This window comes from Vigna angularis, chromosome 11, assembly GCF_016808095.1.
Source record: "Vigna angularis cultivar LongXiaoDou No.4 chromosome 11, ASM1680809v1, whole genome shotgun sequence".
Classification (NCBI taxonomy): Eukaryota; Viridiplantae; Streptophyta; class Magnoliopsida; order Fabales; family Fabaceae; genus Vigna; species Vigna angularis.
The window spans coordinates 4,016,078-4,042,196 of NC_068980.1; the positions used below are offsets into that span (position 1 = coordinate 4,016,078).

At 33.1% G+C, this 26,119-nt stretch overlaps 4 protein-coding genes and 1 non-coding gene across 20 annotated transcripts; 2 read left to right on the forward strand and 3 right to left on the reverse strand.

Annotated features, from left to right (window-relative positions):
• Positions 1-107: 107 nt before the first annotated feature.
• On the forward strand, positions 108-10,575 carry LOC108333826 (probable NOT transcription complex subunit VIP2). Of its 13 annotated transcripts, none has more exons than XM_052870730.1 (15): positions 109-315; positions 446-623; positions 974-1,112; positions 3,418-3,490; positions 3,604-3,785; positions 3,921-4,296; positions 5,904-6,113; positions 6,194-6,295; positions 7,245-7,333; positions 7,451-7,624; positions 7,807-8,226; positions 8,309-8,361; positions 8,446-8,487; positions 8,791-8,935; positions 9,045-9,632. In XM_052870730.1, exons 3-15 carry the CDS (start codon positions 1,095-1,097, stop codon positions 9,102-9,104), a joined length of 1,944 nt encoding a protein of 647 aa, XP_052726690.1. In that variant the 5' UTR covers positions 109-315; positions 446-623; positions 974-1,094; the 3' UTR covers positions 9,105-9,632. The 13 variants fall into 13 exon arrangements, with proteins under 13 accessions (XP_052726695.1, XP_052726690.1, XP_052726687.1 ...); XM_052870725.1 differs by lacking the exon at positions 446-623 and adding an exon at positions 10,341-10,575 and having other exon boundaries at positions 110-315; positions 3,418-3,529; positions 7,448-7,624; positions 9,045-9,128; XM_017569279.2 differs by having other exon boundaries at positions 110-315; positions 3,418-3,529; positions 7,448-7,624.
• LOC128194875 (small nucleolar RNA snoR35) lies at positions 3,446-3,529 on the reverse strand. The gene has a single exon (XR_008246324.1). It is a non-coding gene; the product is annotated as a small nucleolar RNA snoR35 (small nucleolar RNA).
• LOC108333827 (ankyrin repeat-containing protein At5g02620-like) lies at positions 10,455-13,694 on the reverse strand. 4 transcript variants are annotated; one of them, XM_052870737.1, is made up of 5 exons: positions 13,496-13,694; positions 13,079-13,158; positions 12,252-12,820; positions 11,760-12,169; positions 10,455-11,348 (listed from the first exon to the last, which is right to left on the reverse strand). In XM_052870737.1, the coding sequence occupies exons 3-5, from the start codon at positions 12,586-12,588 to the stop codon at positions 10,455-10,457; spliced, it is 1,641 nt and encodes a 546-aa protein (XP_052726697.1). In that variant the 5' UTR covers positions 12,589-12,820; positions 13,079-13,158; positions 13,496-13,694. The 4 variants fall into 4 exon arrangements, with proteins under 4 accessions (XP_052726697.1, XP_052726698.1, XP_052726696.1 ...); XM_052870738.1 differs by having other exon boundaries at positions 13,377-13,694; XM_052870736.1 differs by having other exon boundaries at positions 13,368-13,694.
• A 6,420-nt stretch (positions 13,695-20,114) lies between these two features.
• On the forward strand, positions 20,115-23,447 carry LOC108333825 (receptor-like protein kinase HERK 1). The gene has a single exon (XM_017569278.2). It carries the CDS (start codon positions 20,732-20,734, stop codon positions 23,246-23,248), a length of 2,517 nt encoding a protein of 838 aa, XP_017424767.1. The 5' UTR covers positions 20,115-20,731; the 3' UTR covers positions 23,249-23,447.
• Positions 23,448-25,173: 1,726 nt separating this feature from the next.
• LOC108332931 (uncharacterized) lies at positions 25,174-26,011 on the reverse strand. The gene has a single exon (XM_017568231.2). The coding sequence runs from the start codon at positions 25,921-25,923 to the stop codon at positions 25,435-25,437; it is 489 nt and encodes a 162-aa protein (XP_017423720.2). The 5' UTR covers positions 25,924-26,011; the 3' UTR covers positions 25,174-25,434.
• Between the last annotated feature and the right edge of the window lie 108 nt (positions 26,012-26,119).

Here is a 26,119-nt window from a genome sequence, read left to right on the forward strand (position 1 = left end):
TATAACAGTTAAGTTAATCAAATTATAACTTTCAATATAATTATTTAAAAATTAACAAAATTGTAATATGATTTCTGGATTTTAGATGTATACATTCACACGTTCCGTTGAGAAGAGTAGGATAGTGAAACTATTCTCGATACTCTATTACGCTTTATCGTCTCTCAACCCAACGCAAGCCAACAACTAGTTAGATTAGAGGGAAGCTTTTGTATTCTACTTGCAACTCTCTCTCTGCATCGCTTTATTGTTCCGATTAGGGCACCCAAACTCGCTCCTTGAATCACAACCTTATCGCTCATCTTTGTTCTTCAGGTACTTTCTCATCCTATTATTCTCTTTGCGCTTCTTGATTCCAAACTTCGATCCACTTCATCGTTTCCTTCTCTACGGTCGTCCTTCACCGTCACTGCTTAACGTCGTCATCACTGATTAATCTTGTTAGGTTTCTCGGAGGCACTTGATTCCGTGGTTCCGCACTTTTATAGTGTGGTTTATCATTTTCACTTCAAATTCTAAACGGAATGGGAACTGTGAAATTCGACGATTGATCAATTTATGTGGAAATGCTTTAATTTGTGGTTGATTGCTAGGGAGCAGTACACGAAATTCTGTTGAATTTGGTATCAGTTAGCGCTGTATTTAATCGCTCTTAATTTATCGTGATGTCGTTCGTCATTTCTGCGCAACCTGTTTAAAAGACATTTTCTTCTTGTAAATTTTATTGTCTGTGCTACATATTCGACGTTTTCAGTTTGGTTTAATGTTTGGCTTCTAGAGTCTGCAGATTCTTAGACTGCAAAAAGGGGATAAACATATGTTTATGTATGATAATCTAAGGGTTAAGGCTTAATGTGACAATGGAATTCACTGTGTGAGCTGTTTTGCTTACTTTGTTATATAGTTGGATACGTCCTTTTAACGGAATCATATCGCATCTGATGTTGTTTTATTCGCATTTTGTTCTGCCCAGGTTGTTCATTGGTTTATGAGAGGAACTTTATATTGTTCACACATCTGTTGCTGAATAAAAAAGGGACGGGTGTTTTTCAGCACAGTGATGCCTTTTGGCTTGACGTTCTGAAATCCATGCAATGTCGAGCTTACTTAATGTAATTACTCATGTCCTGCAAAGCAAGAGGCTATGTTAGACAGTCTATCTCATTCTTTACTCAGTTTGCATTGTCATAGATTGCCAAGTTATTATAATTGAGGTCTTTTATTCATCTTCGTTGGATACTTGGCTTATATGATGGGCCGTGTGTGATTTTTTCCTCAGACATCAACTTTTATATCGAAGTTCTTGCTTGCATGTTTTCATTACATCAAGTATAATCTCCTTGTCAATTCTAATCCTTGATCTTTGGTACACGATATCATGATTGTGTGATTTGAATTGTCTAGGCAATTACAGTGTGATTTCAAGGCTAAAATATGTTGTTAAAAAACAAACGTGGCATGTTGTGGGACTATTGTGCTTCACACTTGTGTGTATATTAGAAATGTTTTTGTCATTAGAATCTTTCTTGAACGTTTTGATTGCTAAAAATCTCATATTGACTAGAGATATAGTCAAATTATAGGCCTAAATATCTAGTTTTGTATGTTGAGTTAGGCTTAATTCCACTTTTTAAGATGAAATAAAAGATTTTCATAAACAGGAATTTTTGGGCTTATCGTGACACCCACCCTTAGGTCACCATGAGCCATCTCACAATATATAGTTTAGTGTTCAAGATATTCAATTCTCGGTATGAGAGACTATGTTGGAGATCTCACCATACCTAGAGATACGATCAAATTATAGTAGATATAACTTGGTGCAAATTCAAATTTGCAAGCTAGTTTTGTAAGGTTGATTTAGATATGAGTTCATTTTTTAAGATTGATAAATCAAAATTTGGATGTTTGAGATGTATCCCATTATCAAAGTAGCTTCATTTCAAATATTAACTTGTTTAGTTAGAGCAGAACCGGGGTGATGTGGAACAATACATCTAGATTCCTCCTTAGACATCAACAATAAGCTTGGAGTACCACTCTAAGCCAGAGCTTGACTAGGATTTCTGATGCTCTATTATGACGAAAAGGAATATCAAATATGAATAAACTACATTTAGGAATCCAAAAATATGTGTAACTAAAGATTAAAAATTCTTCTTAAATCCTAATAAAAAAAACTCAAACTAAGGTACCCCATGCCAAAAGGCTTCTTATCACCTAAAGTTTTGAGGAAGGGACAAATTGATAACTATTGGTCATCAAGACCCAACTTTATTGTCTGTGCCAGGGCTCACCCTTTAATAAAATATAAAATCCTAATGTTCCTTATATATGAATTCCTTGTTGAATCCAAGTTGGAAATCTTAACATGATAATGTTTTGCTAAGAACAAAAATCGATTTTAAATAACTCTTTGGTCCCTAAAATATAAGTTTGTTTTCATTTTGTTTCTCTCTTTTTTTCTCCTGATGTAGTCTGGATAATTTTTTTGTTTCGTTTTAATCCCTGATGCTATTGTTTCGGTCCTTATATAATTATGAACTTCTAATATAGGTCCTTCATATATTAGACAATTTTCCTTTTAGTTCTTGTTATTTAGAAAACACGGGGCCTGTTTTGTCACCAAAATTAAACAAAAATTGTTAGTCATGTTATCGCTTAACAAGGACAGGGATCCAGATGAACAAATTTTTTGTGTGAACCACAGCAGGTAATTTTTTAAGACCAAGTGTAAAAGGCCCTATATAATGGGGACTAAAAGGTTATTTAAGCCTAATCTCTAAATAACATGCTACTATTTAAATATGTTTCTGTTTCTGTGAGTAGAGAATCCAGGCATAGGGAAAACTCAGTCTCTGTGTGTTTATATATTAATTGGAAATCAACTTTATATTGCCTTAAACTGAACATATAATCCTTGCTATATGTTGGCAGCTACGTAGACTCATTCAATGTTGTAAATAGCCTAGCATTTTTCAACCCCTCTGTCTTAGGCAACTTGTGAAGGGAGGCCAACTACGATGGTGTTATAGACCGCAATGGTGTTTTTATATGTTGGAATTTTGGCCTTCTGTATTATCTGCTATCTGCCATTGATAACCTCGGACTCATTATATTCATACTTGTACTTTTTATAATGAGTGCTAGCCATTTTGTGTGTGCAATTTACTGGCAGTTGCCACTTTATGTATGGTTAGCATATAGTTGACTGTTGTGAACATCTATTAAAAGGTAAAATTTCTGTCTCTTGTTCAATTTTTCATGCCTTATACATGTTGAACACACTTTGAATGAGCAAAACTTTTTGTAAGTTCTCATACTATTATTGTTATTGTTGTTTTGTGTAAGAAATTGTTTTCCACTTCTGGAACGGATCTGTCTTCGAAATAAATTTTAACAGAGTTCTGTTTGCAGTCTTCTCTGAACGGATCTGCTTCAAATCTTCCAGATGGTGCTGCTGGACGTTCCTTTGCTACGTCATTTTCTGGTCAGTCTGGTGTAGCCTCGCCAGTTTTTCATCACTCTGGTGGGAAAATTTTGCTAGAGTCAATCCTTTTTCTCCTCTCCTTTAGTTATATAACTGTCAGGTTCTTGCTGCAGGTTCTATTCAGGGATTGCACAACATTCATGGGAGTTATAATGTACCCAATATGCCTAGTTCACTTACATCAAGAAACTCAACGTTAAATAGTTTACCAACTGGGGGAGGAGTTCAACAACCTTCAGCAAGCCTTTCAAGTGGACGATTTGCATCAAATAATTTACCCGTTGCTCTGTCACAGGTGAATGCATTTGTGTTTGAACATCTTTAGAGTAGTACCTGAAGTTCTGAGCCAATTTACCTCTCGTGTCTGTCATTTATTTTCTGCTGGTGTATAACATGAATGTTTTCATTTGTCTATGCCATGTATTTGCAGCTATCTCATGGAAGCTCCCATGGACATTCAGGAGTCAACAGTAGAGGAGGTATAAGTGTTATAGGAAATCCTGGATTTAATAGTAGCACAAATGGAGTTGCTGGTCCTATTCCTGGGATTCTTCCAACTTCTGCTGCAATTGGTAACCGAAATGCTGTTCCAGGATTGGGAGTATCCCCAATTTTGGGAAATGCAGGTCCTCGAATCACTAGTTCGATGGGAAACATGGTTGGTGGGGGGAACATTGGGAGGATAAGCTCTGGAGGATTGTCTGTTCCTGCCCTTGCTTCTCGTATAAATTTAGGTGGAAATGCTGGATCTGGTGGTTTAGGTGTGCAAGGACAGAATCGATTGATAAGTAGTGTTCTTCCACAAGGTATGTTTTGGTAGTCACAAGAGCAGCATTGAATTTGTGTTAATCTTTTTTTTCTAAGCAATACCTGATTGTTTTTAGTTGAGATTTTCTTCAAAAGGGTTAGAATTTTGATATTAGAGCAATGCAATCTTTGTTGCATATTATTATTTCTTAGCTATATAATTACTTTATACCCAGCAAAATTTATTAGCTATAAGGATGAAATTTTCATATACTAAATTGATTATCATGAACACAATTTTCCTTGTATCTACTTTATATAATCGGATCACAAGTTGTTTGAGCACCTTGAAATTAGTTATTTGTGAGATTCATTGGTCAACATAATGTTTCTTCAGCTGTGACCACTGGACATTTTTTCTTAAATTATTTTCTTTACATATGACTTGTAATAAGGATTAGAAAATAGTATCTTACCCAACCCTCCAGTTTTATTCAGGGGGAACAATGAAATGCGGAAATTTGTATTCAAATACTTTTTTCCTCCCTTACTTTGAAAAGTGAACTACAGTGTTGTCATTGGTACACAGAGTTTGGTCCCAAAACTGCCTTGATGTGATCTCTTTGATGGTGGATGCTGTGGTGGACATTACAAAGCAAGGAGGCCGATAAACAAAGGCACCCATAATTTCAATAGAAATAAAGAGTATAAATCAGGGCAAGTGTAGTAGAGTATCCCTTATTTTCATCTATATTCAGCACATGGCTGATTTCATTGTGCTGCTTTGTTGAAGACACCATTCCTTATTGTAGCAAGCACGCGCCCCGCCAACCCCCCCAACCCCCCCACCCCCCCCCCCCCCCCCCTTCTTCTGTTTGAAGTATCCTGGTTGGACACGTTGTTGTCGACCTCTTCGACCTTTTGTTTGAGATGTGTATCAGTTACTTCCCGTTGAATGTCCAATAAACAATTGTCTTGTCTGTTTGGACACACGTAAGCCTACCTCTTGACACAATTAGGACAATTGAGTTGACACGTCTTGTCCCACACTAATATTATTATAAAATTGTACTTTTGACGGAGAGAAGTCAACTCAAAATAATACCTCTCACATTTTGTGAGCCTTGTTATTGTAGAATAACTTAGAATTAGAAAGTGACGTACCTTTTTCAATACGTATAACCTCATTCTTATTTCGGGGTTTTAGTGAAGTGATAGAGTTCTAATACGGAGTGATATAATTAGAAAGGTGGATATTATCAATTTAGTTTTTTTTTTTTTTTTTTATATTACTCATACTTCATTTCAGAGTATTTGTTATGTTTGAGTGTCGTTGTTGTGTCTGGTGTTTGTGTAGTGGTCCGTGTTTCATAGCTTGCTTCTCTACTGCTCTACTTATTTTGAATTTGTTGTCTCTTTTATGTCACAGTACTGTAACCTTTGTTCTGCCAAATTTTACTGGTCTGTCTTTAAAGTAACAAATATACTAGAGATAGAGATACAATACCTATTGAAGAACTGTTTATTTTTAGAATTATATAAATTGTTGGATTTAATCGTTTATTTGTTTGATGAACATTAGGTTTTTAAATCCCTTTAATATTGAGTTTATTTGATGTGTAGATTAAATGTGCTACATTGTGGTGACAACCACTTTTTGATTCAGGATCTCCACAGGTAATTTCAATGCTAGGAAATTCCTATCCTAGTGCTGGAGGTCCACTTTCTCAAAGTCATGTTCAAACAGTAAATAACTTGAACTCTATGGGGATGCTGAATGATGTGAATTCCGGTGACAGTTCACCATTTGATATCAATGACTTCCCTCAACTGACCACTCATCCTAGTTCTGCTGGTGGGCCTCAAGGACAGTTGGGTGTGTGAAGGAAAATGTTGTTTTGCTTGATACACTGTTCACCTTCAACAAAAAAGAATAATGTAAACTATAAATTTCAGGTTCTTTACGAAAACAGGGTATTGGAGTTAGTCCCATTGTCCAGCAAAACCAAGAGTTTAGTATTCAAAAGGAAGACTTCCCAGCTTTACCAGGATTCAAAGGTGTTGTATGTACATTGTTTGGTTAATATGTGTGAGCTTGTGCATTCAGTTGGAAATTTAGCCAGCTTAATCATATTATTTTCTTGTTTTGAAGATTACAAGAACGAAAGCCTTATTTCACTAGGTGAAGTTGGGGCTCTATGAATCACACAATGCCATCTATCTTGATTAAAGTTCAAATCTTCAGAGATATTATTCACCATGAGATCTCTGAACAAATTTTCCTATGTCCTTTTATGTCACCTTCCCTTCTTCATTCCCTCTTGGTGCTTTCAGTGACCTTTTTTTAACCTGTCCAAACATCCTGTACCAATTTTCGGTCATCTTTCCCTCAATTGATGTCATAATATTATTTGGACTGTCATTTTGTTTCCTGTATTTGTTGTATGACATCATATTCATTCTTTAACATTCTCATTTCTTCTACCCATCTTTTTCTCGGCTCCTTAGAGCCCAAATTTATTATCAGAGTACGGGTAAATGAATTGTGATTCATGTATAATGAAATCTATGCTGCTTCTGGTGGAAGTGCTTCTTGATGTTTGCATGTACATTTACTTTTTATGTGTAGCATCATTAGGGTTTTGCACGAGGTTCTTATCATTGTGCATTCTGCATCCATGTTTTGTTCTAATGTTTTTCTGATTGATTTTTATAGGAATAAGGGCACTTTTCTTTGTGTTTGGTATGTGAGTGAGCAGTCATACATTTAGTGAGGATGCTTTAATGGTAGTTGTTTGTATGTGATGACATATTCTAATGATATCTTTAAGTTTGCACTTGTGAATCTTTGATGGCTTGTTGGGAATCACGTCTTAGTAGTTGTCTGTGTGTCATGTCATATTCTAATTATTTTTGGTCAACTTTGTTTATGGAACTGAGAACTGTAATTGATTAGAGGGTAGTCAGTTCTTCATCATTTGTTTTTGACCATGGTATCTGCACATAGGTGGTAATGCCGATTTTGCAATGGATATGTACCAGAAAGAACAACTTCATGATAACACTGTGTCAATGATGCAATCTCAGCATTTCTCTGTGAGTTTTATGTTGCAAAAATGGAGTTATCTTCTCCTTATACATTTCCGTGTGTTTTTATAAATATTACTGGATCAAAATCCATTCTCAATCTTAAGTGCCTTTAATCTGCAGCAGATGGGCCGATCTTCTGGTTTCAGTTTGGGGGGATCATATCCATCACATCGCACACAGCAGCATACCCCTTCAGTCACTAGTAATGGTGTCTCCTTTTCATCTGTAAACAGTCAAGACCTCCATTTGCATGGAACAGATATGTTTCCGTCTTCACACTCAACTTATCATTCCCAGGTCAGTTAATTTTCTACTTATAAAAATGAGGCACGTGCTTTGTGTGGCAATGCATTGAGTCTTTTAATTATTAATATGCACTGAAACACTGAAATGAGAGTAAGTGCCCATTTGAACTAAATTCAGTATCTCCACCAAAGCAAGTTCCTGACATTCTTATGACTCAATGGTTTTTGGTTTAGACCAGTGGACCTCCTGGCATTGGACTAAGGCCTTTAAATTCTCCAAATACGGGTATGGGTTCATATGACCAACTTATTCAGCAGTATCAACAGCAGCAGAACCAGTCGCAATTCCGCCTTCAGCAAATGTCAGCCGCAAATCAGTCTTTTAGGGATCAGGGCATGAAGTCCATGCAAAGTGCGCAATCTAGTTCAGATCCATTTGGTGCACTTGGCTTGTTCAGTGTGGTCCATATAAGTGATCCTGACCTGAAATATCTTGCTCATGGGATTGATCTCACAACGCTTGGGTTGAATTTGAATTCATCAGAAAATCTTTACAAGACTTTTCGATCACCATGGTCTGATGAACCAGCCAAGGGTGATCCAGAGTTCAGTGTGCTACAATGTTATTATGCTAAACAGCCGCCTGCTCTACATGTGAATTTTCTTTATTTTGCTTTATAATTTCATTGCCCTTAGCGTTTTGTGTTCTATTGAGGCCGAGTTTTGTGTTATGCAGCAAGGTTATTTTTTGAAGTTTTCGGTGGAAACATTGTTTTACATATTTTACAGGTGCTTTTTGAAATCTGATCTTGTTTGCATTCATATTTGACTCGCTTGATATTATAATCAGGGAAAATTGGTCTTTTATTGCAGCATGCCCAAGGATGAAGCACAACTATATGCAGCAAACGAACTGTATGCATTCACGCTCTTGTACCCTTTTTGTTTGGTGTTGTTTTTGGACGATTTAGTCTTAGTTCTGAATTACTTTAGGATTATTACTGGTTTCTTGGCAACAACACTTTCAATTTGGCAATATTAAACTGTATGTGCGGTTTTTAAAGTTATACCGCTTTGAGACTCTTTGGAAATTACTACTCATTGTTCGATGTGATTAATCTGGGATTCGACTTATTTTGTCTGGAGTATTTAGATTGTTTTTCTGTGTTTCGTTTTATCAGAGCATAATTGTTAACGAGGCAGGGTTGTTGCTCGCAGTTACAAACGAGGTTGGTTTTATCATAAAGAACACCGTTTTTGGTTTATAAGAGTTGCCAACATGGAGCCGCTTGTCAAAACAAATACATACGAGAGGGGATCTTACCATTGTTTTGATCCAAATACCTTTGAAACAGTCCGGAAGGTTTGTTTTGTACTTGTGTACTGCATGAATGGACACGTGCATGCACCTGAAGTTTACAAATTATTTTTTTTCTGTATAATTTTTCCTCTAATGGACTGCCTTCTTGCAGGATAATTTTGTTCTTCATTATGAATTGGTGGAAAAGAGACCGTCTTTACCTCAACGTTAAGGGGGAAAAAAGAATATCTTCAATGTAAAGTTTTTACTTGTGGATCTAGTTTGTAGGACGCAAGTCATTTCTCATCATTAGTTATCCTTCAATTTGGCGTTGATCTTACATTCTCTTCAATCTTGATGCACTGAGAGATATTACTTTTTTTCCCCTCAGCCATAATACAGTTAAAATAATGGACGTTAGGATAACCTGGCTGTCTGAAAGTAGCAGATATGGATGACCCAATGCACAGAGAAATACACCCCAGATAGATTGGATGCGGTGTTATTAGTTCTTTACAGCATACATGAAAATTCAACTCTGGAAGGGGGAGTTCTTTTTAAAGATAAAAGTAAAAAGCATTAGTTTTGTTAAAATTTATCCTCCCTATTTATGATTAATATGCTTTACCTTTCATTCTAAGGTGAACTATTCACTTTAAGAGAAACACTGGGAATATAATATGCGACTCTTTCAAGTAGTCTACAATGTTGTTGAATTATATTGAATCTTGTGAAGTAATACAGGTTTCACTTTGTAGAAGTCTGTCTCGTGGTTTTTTAATTTGTAGTATATTTCTCAATTGTAGTGCGTGGGAAAGAATTTATTAAGAGTTGTACTAGCATCAAGAGACTAAATAATAGTAAAAAGAACAAAACTAAACACTCAACAAATAACCCGTCTAATGTGTGCTTTCTTTCACTAAATTCTTTGTGCAGGCATAGGTTTCAGCAGAGCATCATGCATAAAATTACCATGTGGTTGAATTAAAGTGAGGTTATAACATAAAAGGATTGACACCAAATTTTGCTCCCAAATATACTGTGCCAATTGAATCTAGTGACAAGTAGGCGAGGGGATAATGGAAGTCATTTTGACTTGAAATAATTTTGAATCCTTTAGAAACATGCTTTTTAACCTATACTAAACATAATAATTAAATTCATTGAAAAATATGTGACGCTAACAATTTATATATTAAAAGCTGATCAAAACTAAAAGAATATAGTTTCATTTGGTTTATTTTTGTTAGGCCACTCCGACGCTGTATCTAATTCAGTAATTGCTTTAAATGTAAAAAAAAACTCCATTTCAGAGACAGAAACGTCGGAATTGGATTATCTATATATGCTTTGTTTCGATAGTCAGATTCACTCCCCATTTTCATTCTTTTCTTCGAGGAAACTGTTTACCACTATGATTTATTTTGTACGTTATTAACATTAGTCATTTGCTGTTGTTCATATACAGATTTGGAGGTTCCACTTTAGCTGGATATAGTTCCATTTGGGCCCGTGCTTTTAAATTGGACCACGAAAGAAAGCAAGTGCTAAATAGGGAACAGACTGAGTAAGTTGGTTCTATCTAAATCGCATACATTTTCTTATAATACTCACTGTTTAATAGCTCAGAATCTGAGAACGCTGACACTGTAAAAGACTTATTAGACCTGCTTTGCAATGAAGATTTTCGAATGCTCCTCAAATTTGAGGCCTCGATGCGATGCCTAACGACCCAGTAACACATAGTCCCCAAGGTCGTAGCCATTATGGTTGTTCCTATAATGGACACTCCTATGGCCAGCCACTTCTCTTCCTTCCCCACCACTACAAATGACAGCGCCAAGAACGCCACCGAAATGAGAACACAAGCAATCCACATTAGCTTGTTTATCACTGCCATCATCTGCTTCTTTGCTTTGCTTTCTATAACCACAACCGAGGTCTGCACCACCACCACCGCCAAAGAGATAAACAGTGCAACGGAATCAAACACAAAGAAAATTATGAAAGGAGGTTCTGGAGCTATGTTTGCCTCCCCAAGGGACATCCCTGGAGGAATGTCATGTGGGTTATCAACGAATTGGCCAGGGACTGTGAAAATAGCCGCAAAGGCCACAGTGGCAATTAGGACTGCCACCACGGTTGTGGAGTTTATTGCATTGTTGAGTCCTTCCGTATGCATTTTGTTAATACGTTTGGCAATGCCCTGGACGCGTTTTCTGGTTTGGCGTGTGTGTTCCAACTGGTGGTGGACCTCGTGCTTTATGTCACTCACCGTCTGTTTCAACTCACGGGCTGTAGTAGCCGTTGTGCCCTTAGTGGGCTTTATGGCCCTCGCACTCTGAACACCATGTTCAAGAAGAATGGCTTTCACATCATTGTTCCCCGTTTTCTCCGCAGTGTCTATTGCTGTTTCCCCAGACCTATTCACTGCACTTGTTACCGTTTCCTTCTGTTCTAAAAGCAACTTTACAATCTGCACATACAACATAATTAAGACAACATACCTTAGCTTCTCCCTCTAACTTGACATATATAATTTATTTGAGGAACATCAATCAATGTAAAAGATTTTTCTAATGTTATTCAATCGCTACTACTCACGAATAATAAATGTACTGAAATTTACAACAATAGTTACATTACAAAGCATAAAAACAACCATTTCTGATTATTTGACTTGATAAATCATTCAAGCTGATAGCTGGACCAATTAGTAGATAGTTCTTTCAAAACATGGAGACACAAACCACAGAAAATAACACATTCATCCAGAGCAGGGGTCATGATCTAAATTACCATTCATTTGTCATCACAACATTATACATACATGAAGCTTATAGAAAATTAGAGTGGAAATTATGGCAAGCGGTGGCCCAGTTTTTACCTTACTCCTGCCCTTCCTGGTTGCTATATGCAATGCTGTGTTTCCCTTAGTGTCAACCATGTTCGTTGATGAAGGGTCTGCTTTTATCAACTCTTCCACCACCTCAAGCTTCTGCCCCTTCACTGCCATGTGAAGTGCTGTCTGGCCCTTCTTATCGATTCTGGTGGCAATCGCAGGCTCTTTCTCAAGAAGTGCTTTCACAACAGCCACATGTCCATTTCTTGCAGCAGAATGCAGAGCTGTTTTCCCATTACTTCTAGCAATGGTTGCCAGACTACTTTCTGCTTCCAATAGAAACTTCACTATCTCAGTGTGCCCTTGTATTGCAGCTGTGTGCAAAGCTGTGGTGTTGGATAGATCCACAGTCATTGACAACTCAGGATGACTTTCCATCAGAACCTTCATTACATCTACAACAAAGCAAAGAGAACTGAGGTTTCCTCCTAAATCAAACAAGCAGGTATTGATATAAAACCTAACCAACCACATTACCTAAATCCCCTTGTTTGGCAGCAATATGCAATGCATCAAAACCATTTCTAGCTTTAATTCCAGCATCAGCAAGATCATAATAATGAATGATCTCCCTAACTACATCAGTGTAACCATATTCAGCAGCAACATAAAGGGGAGTTTCTCCATCTTGATTCTGCTTGGCCAATAATTCATGCAATTCAACCTCATTAGTTCCGCAAATGGAATCCTTCAGCACAGCCAAATTCCCTGATCTTGCTGCAGAATGCAAAGGTGTATCGTCCCTTTTTCCCGTCAATTGTTTTACCATTTTTTTCTTATAGGTGTTTATTGCCGGCACCCCTGGTGTCTCCATATTGGCTTCTTCACCAACCTATTAAATTCTACTCTTTTAATGCTAATTATTAGTATGTCAACAAAACCTTATTTCCATTGTTCCTCCAAAATCCCAGATCAAAGCTAGAGTCTTTCATTCCACAGCAACTCAACGGGGAGGATAATCCAATCATTGTGAAATATATATTTTTTATTACTTTCTTATCTCTTCTACCTTCCAAAAAAGTTAGATATTTCCGTTCTTCCCGTGTCTGTTCACGAAAAAAAGAAGAAAAAAAAGGGTTAAAAACATTGCACCTAGGTATGTTTTCCCTCTGCATTATCATTGTGTTTAAAGAGAGAGATTCTAAAGAAGCAAAGCAACCCCACACCCTAGGATTTAAAAATAATAATAAAAAACACAAAAAAGAAAGAGAAAAAGAAACAATTATTGTTTGGTTGAAGTATTCCTTAAATCATTATTTATGTGAACGGAAAAAGAAGAAGAAAAGGTTGAAAATGAAATTTACCTGGGGTTGAAGGAAAAAGCACGACCCTCATCGCGAAAGCCATGGAAATGTGAAATCAGGTATGAGCTTGGAAGCACACCCTGTAAGGAACATTAATTGAGGATATGATTTATGCACATATATTAATAATAATAACAAATTATATGAGAAAGTTAATAAATATTTTGGAAAGAGACAGACATTAGAAGCATTGCCATATCATGATTAAGAAATGAAAGAAATGCAGCACGCTCAGAAATACAACAGTTTTATGGCAATCTAAATCGCAGACAAATTCTAATACACGCACCAAGCTCACCCTTAATGGAGCAACTTTTACAAAGGTTGCGATTATGAGATTTCTCCAGAAACTGAATATATGATCAAATATAGCCCTAAGCATGAAAGGTTCATAAGGAAGAGAGAGAGAAGCTAAACCTGAACAGGTGACGGATTAAGAGAAAAAAGGAAATAACAGAACCACTGCTCAATTGGATTTTTGGTGGCGCCACCCAACAACATATCATTATGTTTGGATCAGTTCTTCACTTATGTACATAAAATTAAATATATAAATAAATATTTTCTTATATTAAACTTAAGTTATACATAATAAATTGAAAACATAAATTTGTAGAATTTAAATAAGACAAATTAACTTCATTTTAGCTTATAAAAAACAATTTAAATTATTTTTCTAATACAAAATTTATAATTAGTTTCATGTGATCCTATACACTAGGTCCAATTATTTTTACTATTTCTTGGGTCAATAACTGTTTTTCTGATATTTTTTTAGTATATACGACTTTGTTATTTATATCTTTACTCTTTTTCATTCTCTCTATACATAAATAAAGCAAAAGTTTAGAAGAGAGAAAGATCATCTCACTGAGATTTGGACATGAAACCACTAAAACTATGTTCTTTTTTGTGTGTATATACACACCAAAACGTATAAAAAATTACTTTTTATAAAAATCTGTATTCAATATTTAGTAATTGGAGGAAAATAAAGAGAAAAAGATTAAAAAATGTTCTAAGTATAATAAGTGATATAAAGTAAATAGAAAAAAGAAAATGAGAAACATTACATATAAAAGTGTACATATTACAATTATATATAAAATTGTACATATCTGTTATATAATACAATAATTTAGGGTTTGCCAATCTTTTTTCTAAAAGATCCGTGATTTAAAGTCTTATATAGTTGTAACTATGAAAAACATTTTGAAGATTAATGTTAGGTAGATCCACTACCAAATATTTTGCTAAATTCTTCAAAATAAAGATATTGATAAAAGTCGAAAAATGTGAATCTAATAATTATGAGATCATGAACGAATTTATATAAAAAGAATGTAATGTTACTTTTAATTCAAAATTTTAAAATAATAATTTTTTTTATACATTGCTTATCTTCATTCACTCAATAAATATGAAATTTTTAACTTGATATTTGAATTCTTCATAATTGTTTTTATTATTAATTCAGTGTCTTTGTGACAGTTTGTTATCTTAAGGTGCAAGTTATTTCATTACTTTTGCTTTAATTATTGATTCCTCATTTTTTTTTCATTGTCTCATTTATTATTAAGATGGAAAATTTTCTTAAAAACTTTTGTGGTTAAAAAGTTTCTATGTGGGTTAAGCATTCGCAATATATTTTTTTAGCACTGAGATTTTTTTTTCTTCTATCTTTTTTATTTTTATTTTTTTCATGTTCTTCTTCAAGTGAGTAATCAACCAACCAAACCCTGTTTTGAACAAAATTAGACTGAAACTACATCGTTTTTGTTATTGCTTCAAGAGCAAATAACCTAATCTGTATTAGCAAGTTAATGTGCAAAGATACTTTTAAATAGACCTTAGTTATATATATAGAGAGAGAGAGAATTGGATCTCAATAATTTTATGATTAATATCTTTAATTAGTTATTTGATTTTTTTTAAATGATGTTTCAAAAATGATACAGGTAAATAGATTAAAAAACTTAAAATAAGAATTTAAAAAGAAATATAACTCGTTTACGCAATAAAAAATAATTTTAAAAAATTAAATGATTTTATGTTTTATATTGCATATGAAGAGAGAGATCTGAACACCAAAAGGAAAAAGAGAAAAATAAGTTGGACGCAATGGCATATGGCTTTGATGCTCTCTCAATAATATGATTATTAATTTATATGACAATAATTTCATGCAAAAAGCACATCAATAACTGACACAAATGCAAAGTAATATTATAAGATTTTATTTTAATATATTACTTGTACTATAGGATACCTGATCCTCCAACGGTCGACCAGTAACCCGGGCGACCTGACGACAGACGTCATAATATCGTATGATCGCACATTGTCGTCGACCACTTGGTGCTCGACAACCAAACAGTAATGTCGCGACATGGGACGTTCATACGACAAGTCGCCTATCCGTGTCGACACACGGGACAATCGACATACAACGCGCGATATCGTAGCATACGGTTTAGCAGTTACAGATAAGCGGTTACGTATTATATTACATTACTTTTAAGATTTCTTACGATTTTTGATTTATGCAAGAGTTTTAAAAAGTATATATAATTTTTCATTTACATTTTGATGAAAGTAAAACGTTTTTAAAAAATATGATTCACGATTAGCATATTTTAAAAGTGTTGTTATATGAGTCACTTAAGAATGTGACTATAATTTGTGTTTGAGATATCTTCTACAAATGTTAGTGCCTCAAATGGTATTATAATCAATACTAATATAATTAATTCTATAATTAGTTTTTTTTGTTACATTTTTAACCTTGAATATTTTGCAATTTATTTAACATGTTTACTCTTGTGTCATATATAACAAATTTTCACTAAGTAAAACATTAAGGATATAACATACAATATGGTATTATGATTATATCACTTTTATCATATTATCTTAAAGTTCATAAAAATTCTCTTAAAATACATCAAATTTAATTAACAAAGTACACTTACATCATCTCTAAATTAATTATGAATCATCAAACAACTAAAAATTATAACTTAAATAACACTTAAATTATACAAAAACCTTTGGTTTAGTAAGTAAAACATTAAAGAATCAACTCATAGTTATAATTTAAACTCAATAGCACAATTAACATAAGTTTAATATATTTTCCAATCAAATTAAAAGTCAAACAAATATGACATCTTGATTAAATTTTCTACACATGCAATCATTTATATTACTTTTAACTTATTTGGTTATCTGGTCTTAAATTTACATATAATATAAGTAAATTTAAATTTGGAAAATCACACAAACTTTTTAATCACTTCAACAGTCGATCCTAACCATTAAAACACCTCAAATAAAAAATCTAAACTCTAGACATTTCTTCTCCAATGAACCACTGCATGCATAATTTAATAAAATGTTAAGGGAAATTAAACTCTATCACTGTATATTTAAAATAAATATTATTTCAATAATAACATTCTGCATGGTCTATATGAATCTTATGAGTACAATTAATATTTCTTAATGAATATTCACTAAATATCTTATATTTATAAAAGATTTAAATTTTCTTGTTCACTCGAGTGTTGAAAAGTTTTTTGATATAAATTTTCTTTTCTGAGCAATAAATAATTTTATTTCGATCATCAAAAGTATTCAAACTATTGTCTGCATACTTATTCTCAAAATCCCGGTAAGATGGTAAACTAATTTCAAAGTTGATGTTTTTTATCACAAATTTTAATTAAAAGATTAAAGTTTTTATGAAAGAAAGAAGAAAATAATTAGGCTTAAGGTTTTGAAAAAAAAAGTTGAAGAATAAAAGAGGATTTTATTTTTTGGAAATAAGAAAGAATTTAAGAATTTGATAATCCCCAATAACTAATACACTTATTTTTTTCATTTTACTCTTAGAAAGCCCAACCCATCAAATCCGAACACTTTTCATTACACTTATTGTTTAATTTCTATCCACGCATATTGAAATCATTCTTAATTTGTTTACTCAAATCTTCAAACTCATAATTTATATATTTTTTTAATGACTCATTTCCCTGCCCTCATTGAATACCACTTCATACGTAATAAAACACAATATCTTTACAATAAAAATAATATTAATTTTATCATAAAATATTATTTATGCATATCTTATAAAGATTGTTATTACCTAACAAATTGTATAACATATTTAAAATATTTATTTTAAAATATATTTTTATTATAAATTGTATTTTTTTTCTTAAATTTCTTAACCCAACGACTAAGTGTAATTGACTGGAGTTAGATTATCAAATAAAAATAAATAAATTTAGCTCAAGTAAATCTAAATTGACTGGAGTTACAAAATAAGTTAGATTAAAGTCGAGTTAATCTGATCAATTACACTCCTAATTTTCCTCTCTTTTTTCATATTTATACACATACCTATTACAAAATAATGTTTTTTTATTAAGTTAAAGTTTTTTATTTCGGTAAAATAAATATCCTTTATATTTCCCATTATTAAAATATTTTAAAATAATGAATAATATTAAATAAATGCATTACTTTTTTAATATGATATCAATACTTAATGAGATATTTACACTATTAATATATTTTAATTAAATATAATTTTATGGCTAAACAAGATTATTTCTATCTCTATAAATATAATTATTTTATAACTCAAATATTTCGTATTCAACTTTCCAACGTTATTTTTAAAATTATTTCTACTTGCATAAATGTAAAAGGAAAAAAAAAAGTCTCTGAAATAGAGAAACGTGGATGACATACGTATTAATTAGCGGCAAGAAAGACGAAATGTGCATTCGGAAACGGCCAAACATACGGAAACAATATGAATACAGAATTGAAATAACCTAATTCAAAACAATCACAATTGTATTTTTGAAAATAAGTCAAATCAAAATACATTTCAATGGTGGGTTTAAAATACACGAAACAAATGTTATATAGGAAAATTTAATTGATTTAATTTTCAAATTATAATTTATAATATAATAATTATTTATAGTAATATACTTTTAAAAAATTAAACAACAATAATAAAATGATAAAATAACGTATATTTTAGTATATTGTAAATATATATATATATATATAATGTCGATTTTATTTATATAAAAAGATATATTAAATAAATTTAGATTATTATCAAAATTAAAGATGATAATGGGTTGACACGATTTTAATTATCTTATCTGTCTTAATTTTTAAGAGCTGGTTTAATTTAGCATATAAGTATAATTATGAGAATTACTTTATTCTTTAAATTAGATATATACTTGTATTAATATTTTGTAGATAATTTAAAAATATATTTTATAATAACCAGTTGTATTTTTACTTTTGGTAAGTAAATAACACTGATCAATTTTACCATCTTAATTAAAATATATTAATTTTTATTTAATGTAAATTACCGGGCGGTGATAAATATTCTTTAAATCTTGATATTAATTTTTGTCTTTATATGTTTTGAATATGAAATTGACCTTGTGTACTTTATATAATAAAAAAATAGCAAAAAATATTCGAAAAAAGTACAGTGTCACTCATTTTGATTGCCATGTGTCAAACAGAGAGGCGTACTGTCTCAGGTCCACACAGAAAACAAAAACCTAAATCAATGCTACATTCACTTCCCCCACGCGTTCTCATTTTGCTGGCTAACACTTTTTTTTAATGTTATTTATTTTCAAGTCATTATGCTTTCAATCATCAAACTTTATATTAAATCTGTATTTATCTACCTTTTCTAAGTATATTTTTTATTATTTTATGACTATTATTTCAATAACTCTTATTAATAAAAAAAATCAATCTAGACTCGCCTTAAATTTCTAAAGACATAATAACTTAGTCCATCCACCTAAACATACATCAAATTCATCACTTACACTTTACTAGACAAAAGTTGACCTACTCACATACGTGATGGGAACTATCATTTACTTGTTAAAAAGAATTAAAGTTTTATATAATTTTAAAACCACCATTTACATAGTATAAATAATTATATTAATATTAAAAAATAAATTTTAATCTAATTTAATTTTAAAAAATAATTTGTAAAGTAAAATTTACGTTTAAAATAGATTCTAATTATAATTCTAATACTAAATTAAAAAGTAAATTTTAAATATAATTTAATTTTACAAAATTAATTTATAAGATGAGATTTATATTATTTATTTAACATTTTTATTAATTAAATTCTTAAATCACACACCACAATTATTGTCCATCTATATCTCTTGGAAGCATTTTCAAATCGGTGGGAGAAATTTCGTATAATATTTGAGGACGGCCTCTCCAAAACAATAAAATCATCTTTTAAGAAAATAAACCAAGAATTTTTCATTTTAATTGGGAGCAAGTCAACAAAAGATTCAATTTTTAAAATTATTAGTGAGAAAATTTTCAAGTAATAAAAGACTAAATTTGGTATCATGGAATGGTACTAATCAATTATCAAACTTGACATTGGTAATTTGTTCACGTGCTAGAAGAATTTCGTATTCCTCCATATACGCAAGAATCTCCGGAGAGAGTATACACAATACATTCTCTTATTACTTTTAAGGTATGTTGTTCAGTAGAATGAAAAATTTTAGAATTATATTTTTCTTGTGTTCATAATTTACATGAACAATAATTTTTTTAATAAGAAAAAAATTAATCTTTTAAAAATGATTAGTTAATTACGACCAAGTTTTGAAGTCTTGGTAGTTAGTGGAGTTTGAGAAGCTTCAGTTTCACGCGATAAGATTACGCTGGATTCAACTTTTCTCCACTTTTGCATGTTGGCACTTCTACTATCATGTTTCACACTGCAACGACGACTTTCCCTTCTATTATTTGCTTCATCCATTTCCATTTTCACATGTACACATCAATTTACTTTAATGCAAAAAAAATAAAAAAGTTTCTTTAATAAAATAAGATATTAAAGTTCAAACTACGTTACCAAAAGAACCAAAATTGTCAAATCAAACGACTGAGATTTTTTTATTATTAATTTTATAATTAAAATATTAGTATTTTTTTTTTTCCTTTTTATTGCTCTGGAACATCTTACCTAAACACACACTACCTGGCCTATCTCAGTTTTGTTTATTGCAAAACACATGCTTTCACCGAAAAATCTCTCGCAACAAACCCTTGTGTTCTGACCCTGCTTCCACCGATTTTTCCTTCACCAGCTCTCTGTTTCTTTATTTATTTATTTAATTTCCGAATATTAAAAAAGTGTATGAATGAATGTGTCAATAGTTAAGGTTGTCATCTGGATAATTCCAGCTTGTGCTGAGCTAGATTCTTGCTGAAATGGATTTATTCTTCTCGTGTCAGTAGCTGTATTGAACTTTCTCTCAAAACAACAAAAAGGGTCACTTCAGAATTCAGATTTCCCTTTTGCTCCTCTACCTTGATTCAAGTTGCTTCTGCATAATAACAAAGGTGCCATCTTTTTCTGTCTTTGTTATCCGTCTTTTTCTGTTGTTTGACTTGAATGGTTTTCTGGTTGATGAGTGCAAGGTTTATCAGTTCTTTTCCTGCTTGTGCCATAATCTTCCTAGGCTTCAATTAGCTTCACACTGAGAGAGAGAGAGAGAGAAAAAAATTAATATCCCCAGTGGTCTCTATTCATTTGTTGAGGCCACAATGATTGATCGGAGAAATCTTGGTTTTTTTCTCTGTGCTTTATCAATCTTCCCTCTTGTATGTTTTTCTGCCACCTTTGTTCCAGTTGATAATTATCTTATAGACTGTGGAGCATCTGCAAATACTACAGTAGGTAGGCGCAATTTCACAGCAGATAATTTGTTCAAGGATCTCCTTTCTACACAAGAAGATATTCTTGCCAATTCCTCCTCAAAATCAAGCACTTCTTCCTCTGATGATTGGCCTCTCTATCAAACTGCAAGAATCTTCAATGGACCCTCAAAGTACACCTTTCCAATTAGGCAAAAGGGGAGACACTGGATCCGTCTATATTTCTTTCCTTTTACTCACGAAAAGTACAATTTGGGTGCTGCAAATTTCACTGTCGCCACGCAAGACCATGTTCTTTTCAGTAGCTCCAGCATGCAGAAAGATCCTGTGATGAAGGAGTACTCTGTGAATGTAACCTCAGACAACCTCGTTATCACCTTTGCCCCTTCTGGCAATTCCACTGCCTTTGTGAATGCCGTTGAAGTTGTTTCTGCTCCCGATGACCTAATTGTTGATGTTTTTTCCGGCTTAGATCCGTCGGTAACCTTATCTGGGTTGGTGACGCAATCACTGGAGACAGTTTGGAGGGTTAACATGGGTGGTCCAACTGTGACCCCCGTGAATGACACCCTTCAAAGAACTTGGATTCCAGATCAAAGGTTCCTTTTGGAACCTAACCTTGCCAAATCTTTTAGTAATATCGCTGCTGTCAAGTATGAGAAAGTTGGTTCAACAACAGAAAACACCGCTCCCGCTACTGTTTATGGTACCCTCTCAGAGATGAACTCGTCCTCTGATCCCCGAAGTAATTTCAATGTGACATGGAAGTTTGATGTGAGTCCTGGATTTCAGTACCTTGTTCGATTTCACTTCTGTGATGTGGTCACCAACGGTCTCAATTCACTCTACTTCAATATTTATATTGACTCCAAGATGGCTGCTGCTGATTTTGATCTCAGTACTCATACTAATAATGCTTTGGGGGTTCCATATCATATGGATTTGGTTACACCGTTGGCTGTGAACAATAAACTTCGTGTAAGTATTGGTCCTTCTGGTTTAAATAAGGATTACCCGAATGCAATTTTGAATGGGCTGGAGATCATGAAAATGAACAATTCAATGGGCAGTCTCATCACAGGAACAGTACCTGCAGCTATTGGTATAGGTTCAAGTTCTAAAAGTATTGGCATGATTGTGGGTGTGGTTGTTGGTGTAGTTGGTGCAGTTGTCTTGGCTGGACTTATCTTTGTATTGTGCATGAGGAGACGAAAGTTGGCACGGCAAAGGCAGTCAAAGACATGGGTTCCTTTATCCATCAATGATGGAACTACTTCTCATACCATGGGAAGTAAATATTCTAATGGCACGACACTAAGTGTTGCTTCAAACCATGAGTACCGAGTGCCTCTTGTTGCAGTTCAGGAGGCTACAAACAACTTTGATGAGAGTTGGGTTATTGGGATAGGTGGCTTTGGTAAAGTGTACAAAGGAGAGTTAAGTGATGGCACAAAAGTGGCAGTTAAGAGGGGAAATCCACGGTCCCAGCAGGGGCTTGCAGAGTTCCAAACTGAAATTGCAATGCTGTCTCAGTTCCGCCATCGCCATCTGGTGTCTTTGATTGGTTATTGTGATGAAAGGAATGAAATGATCTTGATATATGAGTATATGGAGAAAGGAACTCTCAAGAGTCATTTATATGGCTCAGATCTGCCTAGCTTAAGCTGGAAGGAGAGGCTTGAGATATGCATTGGATCAGCCAGAGGACTTCATTATCTTCACACTGGCTATGCTAAAGCTGTTATTCACCGTGATGTGAAGTCTGCAAATATCCTACTTGATGAGAAACTAATGGCTAAAGTCGCTGATTTTGGACTGTCAAAGACGGGGCCTGAAATTGACCAGACACATGTGAGCACAGCTGTGAAAGGTAGTTTTGGGTACCTGGATCCAGAGTATTTCAGGAGGCAACAACTGACAGAAAAGTCAGATGTGTATTCATTTGGGGTAGTTCTGTTTGAAGTTCTTTGTGCAAGACCTGTCATAGATCCAACACTTCCCAGGGAAATGGTAAACTTGGCAGAATGGGCAATGAAATGGCAGAAGAAGGGGCAGTTGGAGCAGATCATAGATGAAAGACTTGCAGGAAAAATCAGACCAGAATCTCTTAGGAAGTTTGGAGAAACTGCTGAGAAATGCTTGGCTGATTATGGTGTTGACAGACCTTCCATGGGAGATGTCTTGTGGAATTTGGAGTATGCTCTCCAACTTCAAGAGGCTGTGGTTCAAGGTGATCCTGAAGAAAACAGCACCAATATGATTGGTGAACTCTCTCCACAGGTCAACAATATCAGCCAGGATGCAAGTGCTTCTATTACACAATTTGAAGGCACAAGTCTTGATGATCTCTCTGGTGTTTCTATGAGTAGGGTCTTCTCACAATTGGTGAAGTCTGAGGGTAGATAGATGGCTCTGGATTTACCCAATCTTATAAATTATGTCACAGTGCTCTTATGTTATGATTTTTATTGTTTTTCTTCTGATCACTAGTTCTCTTCCTGCACATGGAAGACTAGGCATTTCATAGATTTGTAAAGAAATATTGAGTTGAAACATGTTTGGTGAAAATCTTGTGTAAGTTATGCAGAAACACCTGAACCAAAAAGTGTGGCAAAGTTTGTATAATTCCTTGTTTGTTTAATCTCTTTAAAAAGGGTTCTTAGTTTTCTAAAATTTAAAACTAAAAATACAAACTTTATACGTTTATTCTCAGCTAAAGTTACAGAATTGTTTTCCAAAACATATGAAACAGAAACAGGTCGTATGCAGCTGGAAGCAACTCAAATCTGCATTTCGTTTCTTTTTGTACACGGATAGAATTGCATTGCAAAAGATGCAATGATTTACTTTAGTTTAGAAAAATGTTTCTCAGGAAACAAGTTTTCATAACCGAGTATGTCTTAAGCACTTAAATTGTTACACTTTTTTATATTTTGTCTGCTACTTAGTGGTTCATATATGACAGAAAAAATGTTGTACTTTAGAAAAATGAAATACAAAATGAGAATGTTGAATTTAGGTCCTTCACTTCCACCACTTCCAATTCCACTAACTTCTAACACCCTTTTCACCTACTACCAACATGTTACCACCAGCAAGTCATCATCAACCAAAAAGTGCTCATAGCATTACACATAGAAATATCTAGAGAGAAATATCAGCAACACATTCTTCAACCTACTTTTTATCAGTTAAAAGATTTACAAGAATGAGAATAATCATGACTCCTGCATCTTATTTCATTATGTGTTTCATAGTTTTATAGTTTCAAGTAATTTTAATGATTATTGTTTATATGTGAGTGTAATTTTTTATATCATCATCCAAAATTGTCTTATAATAGAAAACTATTAACTTTTATTACAATTGTTTTAAAATTTTACTTTGAACAGTTCATAACTGGTTGATTCTGTGAAATTTTACATTGATGATGCATAAAATTACAATATATTATATAACAATATGACAAATTTAATATATCGGTTTCATAGCTATTAAATAATCTTTAGTAGGAATATTTATTTCAAATAATCATGTTATCTTTGGGTGTGAGTTATTTTCATAAGCTTGCTCTTCTTATGGTCTCATACTTTTTTTTTTCAATCCCAAATTACTGAATTTAATAAATTTATTGTTTTTTTTTATAATAACATGCAATGCGGTAAATTTAATTCTTTTTCCCCCAACTTGTCACCACGTGCCTCGCCGGCTTTTGCGACGGAAATTCCAAAGGCCACCACGTTAATTCAATATTTCCGATAAATCGTTTTCAACTACAAAATTATAAATAATATATGCTCAGTGATGAAAATAAATGCTTTTATAATATTTTTTAAATATGTATATATACGATCAAATCACTATTTTTTGTAATAATCATTTTAAAAGTATATTCTAATTGCTCTGATTAATTAATATAAAATGATTTTGCATTAAATGCAATATAAAAATAAATATAGAGCGTAAATTACACTAAAAACCTCGACAATTAACATGATGTGTTCTTTTGTTTTCAAAATTTGATTTTCTTATGTATTTTTTTCAGATTGATATGAATTTTCTCCACTCCATTATTTCTTATATTTTCCACCAACGCAAACATTTCTTAGTTTCTATAGATATAAGTAACTATCTCTGTTAAATAAAATGTCAGAATATTTTTTTAATTTTATACGCATAACTATTTTTAATTCTAAATAAATCTCCTATCAACTAATCATGTAAAATTACGTCATAAGATTAATTTCTCTAACACAACATAACACCTCGTACGCAGTGGAAAGGGCCAATATACTAATAATAATAATAATAATAATAATAAATTAGACGCGTAAACAAAAAACATATTATTTTCATTCAAATTCTCACACAATTACAAGTGGTAACAGCTGTAAATTAATCTGCAGCAGAAAGAAATTAGAAAAACACTGCTGCAATTCTGCTTCAAGTTTTTATACAGCACTTCGTTATCTTTGCCTTACAAAAAATACAGGAAAAAAAAAAGCAGAAAAAAGCACACAGAAGAACATAGTTTAAAGCAGAAGAAGATGAAAAGGAAAAGAAGCATATGATGATAAATTGGAGAAGTTGAATTAGAAATCATGAAGAACATCAACCTTAGCATAGCAGGGTAGAAAGGTTTGAAAGATTGAGAAAGCAGCATAAGTAACATCTCTGGCTCTCCCTAGAACCTTATTCTTACCCTTCAATTTCAGTTTATTACTCACACAATTCACACCTTCCTTCAGTCTATTCAAACACTTCAATGTCTTCTCAGTCACACCAACTTTCTTCTTTGAGAATTTGTAGCTTCTTAGGTACATCTGCCTGCACGAGAAGCTATCAACTTCTTTTGCTTGCACATCAGAAACTACACTCACGTTACAATTCAGTGATACTGCTTTATCTCTGATTGATGTAGAATTTCTCATAGTTTTCACAAATTCTATATCAGATTCTGGCCACTTGTAGAGGTTCAGATAGGTTGGTCTATGGGGAAGACGTGTTTTGTTGACACAGTCAGATATGAAAACAGAAGCCATAGGTTTTGGAAATGTTTTCACAGAAGAGCATTGTAGCATAATGATAGTAACCTCATGAACCCTAGAAAGAACATGGTGCAATGGTTTTGTATAAGATAAGTGCTAAGGGATGTGACAGAATGAGTTTTTTAATTGTCAAACTCTCTTGAAATTGATCTTTTGGTAATGTAAATGGCCTTCTTTCCTACATAGAAATGAAACATGATACACTTTTATATTTATTTGATATATAATA

What these genes read in the sequence shown, in the direction of transcription:
- LOC108333826 (XM_052870725.1), top strand. An exon ending in AAGTAGTGTTCTTCCACAAG is followed by an intron (nt 4,297 to 5,903) that starts GTATGTTTTGGT and finishes TTTTTGATTCAG; the next exon opens with GATCTCCACAGGTAATTTCA. An exon ending in CTATATGCAGCAAACGAACT is followed by an intron (nt 8,488 to 8,790) that starts GTATGCATTCAC and finishes TGTTGCTCGCAG; the next exon opens with TTACAAACGAGGTTGGTTTT.
- LOC108333827 (XM_052870737.1), bottom strand. Translation starts at nt 12,588, where the DNA reads ATGGAGACACCAGGGGTGCCGGCAATAAACACCTATAAGAAAAAAATG. An exon ending in TGCCAAACAAGGGGATTTAG is followed by an intron (nt 12,170 to 12,251) that starts GTAATGTGGTTG and finishes GCTTTGTTGTAG; the next exon opens with ATGTAATGAAGGTTCTGATG. An exon ending in CCAGGAAGGGCAGGAGTAAG is followed by an intron (nt 11,349 to 11,759) that starts GTAAAAACTGGG and finishes TTGTATGTGCAG; the next exon opens with ATTGTAAAGTTGCTTTTAGA.
- LOC108333825 (XM_017569278.2), top strand. Translation starts at nt 20,732, where the DNA reads ATGATTGATCGGAGAAATCTTGGTTTTTTTCTCTGTGCTTTATCAATC.
- LOC108332931 (XM_017568231.2), bottom strand. Translation starts at nt 25,923, where the DNA reads ATGCTACAATGCTCTTCTGTGAAAACATTTCCAAAACCTATGGCTTCT.